The sequence below is a fragment of the Convolutriloba macropyga genome, chromosome 9, assembly GCF_964194025.1.
Source record: "Convolutriloba macropyga chromosome 9, txConMacr16.3, whole genome shotgun sequence".
Lineage (NCBI taxonomy): Eukaryota > Metazoa > Xenacoelomorpha > Acoela > Convolutidae > Convolutriloba > Convolutriloba macropyga.
This window is the reverse complement of record NC_134476.1, coordinates 11,171,323-11,176,174: the sequence shown is the minus strand read 5'-3', so window position 1 is coordinate 11,176,174 and position 4,852 is coordinate 11,171,323. Positions and strand designations below refer to the sequence as shown.

Genomic DNA, 4,852 nt, shown 5'->3' with positions numbered 1-4,852 from the left:
CATTTTTAGCCGATTTTTTGCTTGATTGTCAATTGCCAAAATTATGTCTTTTAAATCTATTCAAGGGAATGTTCATTTTAAAGCCATTGCCCAATTTTTTGACTTCTCGTGTGTTTTGGAAGATAGTTTCAATTCTGCTTTTTGATGCCCTTTGACAAAAGTTATGCTTTTAGACAGTTCGGTTTATTGCACGGCATTTGCGTCGCATTGAATGTGGATATTTACCGACTTGAATTGAATACATTATTGAGCCGCGCTTGTCGCTCCGAACGTTTAGTAGTAGAATTTAGAGTGTAGTATTCCCCCCGAGTGGGACAGTAGATAAAAAGAGAATAAAGCGGTGCATGTATCAATCTAGTAAGGAAACGCATGCGCGCACGAGCTTATAGCTAGAGCAAGAGTATAACACTGAAATATTACGCATAAAAGTAGCACATAAGCATAAACTAGAAAGAATTCGCATTTTATTACAACAAAAAGGAGAGCTGTGCTAGCTAACTATAACTAACTATAACTACACTTAGTTATAACAAACTTTATGTTATATTCTTTCAATTCAGAGCTCTATTTTGCGCCGTGTCTACGCAAACTTCTGTCGTATAATAAAATTTTGTTTAGTAGGTGAATAGTTAAAATTAATAATCTAGTAGGCGACAGCAATCAAGCATTTTTACATGTTTTTGGCCTTTTTGTTGTTACTCTAAATTGACGTTTTTGGATCATTTTTTAAATTTTTCTCAAATGTGTTTACATTATTACACGCTTTATTTTGCTTCGCTTTCTTCATACATGTTTGTCTAAACGCGGCGCTCGATTTTAAACGAGCAAAAGATGATTTTTAAACTTGAGTAAAGATTATTGAAGCAATTTATCTCCGATCGAATCAAAAAGTTAATAACTTGACTTTTTTAGGGCATTGTTCTTGTTACAACAGATGCATTTGTTATCAATTGGTTATTAATTAATTAATTAATCACTGATTCGAATCACTTATTATCCAGAACTAAATTATGCCCTGGCTAGGGCTAAGTCTGGATTTACAGCGTTAAATTGTTGCCAAAATTACCAAATTTAGTGCAAAGATTATCAAAATATATACACAAAGTGCAATTTTGCAATCTAATCAACTTGCCATACAATAGGTTAGTTAACTATTACTAACTAACTTATCATAACTCTGGAAGCAGGCTATAAATTTGCGTCACAGAACGAGACCGAACCGCGACATTATCTTAACTTGAACATGTTTGCTGATAGTCGGTTGAGCGCCATTATTGCAATTATGGCCATACATACCTCGAAATTGATATAAATTTAGCCACTTTTGTTACCATAAGTCAATTATTACACCATTATGTTCTGTACCACTGAAATTTTGCCTATGGAATTGGCTCTGATAACTTAACTAGTTAACTAGTAATATTACACGCATAACTATTACACATTAAACCACCAACTGCGAAAACAAGAAGCCCATTTGAGACTCAAACGCAACCGCACGTGTACTCGTACCATTTATAATCGGCTTAGTTATAATAATCGCAGCAAAAGACAAACGCATTTGCAAGACCTCAAATCTATAAATATAAAGCAAAGTGTCTTTCGAAAGCTCCATCTCAAAAATCCAGGCACCATTAAATAACGAACAGATAACGATATTTTATTACCGAATTCTATCAAATTTCGGAGGAACAATTAAATTTACAATTTATCAATTTATGTTATCAAAATTTTCGGCAAATGATAAAAAAATTAGTTATTAATTAATCAATTATAGTTCAAAGTTTGATAGTTATTGGACAATTTTGGGCAAAGCAGACTTATTCTGTAAAATTTGACAAAAGGTCAGACAGTTATAAAACATTGGGATCTTTTCGTCGTGAACAGATTGGGAACAAATTATCTCCATAAATGCTTTCATTTCGACGTACATGTTAAACTGGGTTGCATTTCTAGCGCCCAAACCGCAAAATTCCTTTGAATTGCCTGGTCCAAAACAGACTAAAAGTTAGATTATTAGTAAATTGTTTTGCAACAGTTATCAATCCTAACTAGTTATCAATTGGTTATGATTTATCGTCTCTTGGGGTGCATTTCGATCGAGTACCGGCCATTCTGATCTAACTGAAAACTGCGATCCTTCGAATAAGCAGCTGCTTGATTTTGCTTATACCCTGTCTACGGCGAGAGAAAGAGAGAATTAGCCCTCGTTTTTTGAGTACGAGAAAGAGAGCGTATAGATACGTGACTGTGTGGGAGGAGGATTCATAGTATGTTTATGTTTATGTTGAGGTGGTGTTAGTATTAGTATGTTGCTTACAATGACAGACAACGACCGTGTCGTCCTCAAAGAAGGCGCCGTCAAGTTCAAAGAGGGAAAAAAGGTCTGTATCCTATCACTCATCACCTTATTTTACTAACATTTTTTTCTAATTATAGGTGATTTTTCATTTTTATTTAGTATTTTCATTTATTTAATTAGATTTGTTTTCGTTTGTAATTGATATTATTTTTTTTCAATATCACAACATGAAGTTTACCTTCCCCCTTCCCGTGGGGTCTTTGGTACTTGTTTGTTTTTCAAATCCAAAATTTAAGATTAACAGTTATGATTAAGTGTATACTTCTATACAACGATACAGCTGGATAAATCGGGGCTGAAGTGTTCTGAGAATTTTCAGGTCGGAAAGAATCTCTCTGATAAGCCATTTCAAATTTTTTTTTCGATGAATTTCACGCTTCAAGATATTCAAAAAGTGCTTAATGAATTATTGCCTGTGCTTGGGATAATCACATTTTAAATATTTGGAGAAAAATTTAAAAAAAATCGACATTAAAATTTTGGTAGGATACCATCAAAAGTCGTAATACTTATTTTTATCTGAATAACGTTGCTATCGGACTTGAAAATTGTTTTCATCAAAATGGAATTCTTTTAAAAAATGTTGTTAGAAAAGACGAAACAACAAACAGGTCTGAAAAAGACTTTACGTTCCAAATAGAAAACTTTGCATATTTTTGCGAATCATTCCAAGTTGACATTTTAATACTCTCACAGTATCCGACTGCAGCACCGAAATTTTGGATGTTTTGAATATAGTTTTCAACGGTTATATTATGTACAGCAGATTTTATATAATCGTACGTCGTTTGCGTTGAAGCAGTGCATTAATTAGGGTTAAAGAACATTATAATTTTATGGCATGTATAAAACTTTTTGTTAAAAATAGGTAAGAGCCGATTTATAATATTTTGCTCTAAATTTGTTATTCTTTATTAAAAGATTGATAATTTCATCATTTCTTGGGAGATTTCTTTTAGTTCTTAAATTGCGATTGACGGCTGATCACATACCATTTTCTGCTGCAAACGAGTAAGATGGTGTGCTTAACAGTTTTCAAGAGATACTGGCAACTCTTAAGTTAATTAGTTTGTTGGAAATTGCTAAAAGCGTGGAGAAAATGTGAGTTACAATTCGTTGTTTATTTTTTATCGACTTCCTCACAGCTTGTTATCAAATGAAATCATCGTTGTTGTCCGAAAGAGTATAAAAATTAAATCAAAATTTTTCTTTTTCTCTTTCACTTCATTTTGTGGACACTAAAATGCAAAAATCAATCATTTTAATAATCGATATTTGAGCCGTAATGTATTGGGAAAGGAACTTTTTGAATACTTTAAAACGTGCAGTGTCAAGTTTCGAAAAAAAAATATGTTTGTTCCTTCGAATTAATCCAAGAGCAATACACGGTGTCAGGAGTATCTAATGTTTGCTGTCCTGTAAATGATCATTTTGGTGTCAAGTCAATTTACCCAATTAAATTTTACGCATTGCAATTGCACCCAACGTCATTATACCTACCTGCCATTTTACCTAATGCGATTATACCCAACGCCATTTTTTTGCTCTATTATTTAGTTTACCTGAAAGATTATCTAGCACAGAAGTATGGCCATGCACCAGGGGCCCGTGTGACTTGATATGAAACTATTACAACCAAACATCGGATTACAATTATCCACTTCAGCACAAAATCTTTTTAATAGGGACTGCTAATATACAATCGAATTATGGAACGAAAAATTAGAGTTCATTGGGTAAAACCGCATTGGATAAAACAGATTTGGGTGAATTGGCACGTAACCGATCGTCCTAATATAATTTTGGCATATTGCTGGTTCTTTATATTAATGAGATTGAGAATCTGACATATTTAGCTCAGAAACCTTTCCTATTTGTTTTTTTTTTAAAGCTAAGAAGCGATTGCTGAGTGCGTCAGTAATTGATTTCTTTAATCTTTTGGTCTGTCATATTTTTGAATTTTCCTGTGGATTCTATTACGCTTTGTAAAAACCAATCGCTGAAAATTTGTTGTGCACAAAAACCACCAAAAAACAACAAGTCGCAAAGAGTTTAAGCTATCCCTCCGAAGTTTTAAAGTAAGAAACAGGATTGCGTTCTCAAGTCAAATTGCTCAAATTTCTCTAAAAATTTGAAATCTAAAAATAGTGATATTTTTGAGTATTTATCATTCCAGTAGTTTTTCTGCACGCAAATTCATCTAAAACCAACTGTCTGATGAAAAAATTGTAATTTTTTAAAGCTGATTTTGTATTTGTGTTAGTGCTTTTGAGTTTTTTTGAGTAATTCTTTGGTTAGAAGTTGATTCAATTGAGCTCCAGGGTTTTCGTTGCTTTTTATTTTTTGCTTCTTAAAAAGCTAATAGCTGTTTTATGCTGATAAGAACAATGTTTGATAAGTTGACTCTAGAGGTTCCTTTTGAACTGAAACCTTGTAATAGTGCAACAACAGTATGGTAGTTTATCTCATTTTCTTGAATTTTGATCCCTT

The 4,852-nt window shown here is 32.9% G+C and overlaps 1 protein-coding gene across 1 annotated transcript in view; it reads left to right on the top strand.

Annotated features, from left to right (window-relative positions):
• The first annotated feature begins 330 nt into the window (after nucleotides 1-330).
• LOC142345598 (uncharacterized) overlaps nucleotides 331-4,852 on the top strand; it is a 42,800-nt gene continuing 38,278 nt past the window's right edge. The window contains exon 1 of the mRNA XM_075397727.1: nucleotides 331-2,384. Coding sequence (XP_075253842.1) covers nucleotides 2,310-2,384 — 75 coding nt within the window. The 5' untranslated portion in view covers nucleotides 331-2,309. The remainder of the gene's footprint in view (nucleotides 2,385-4,852) is intronic.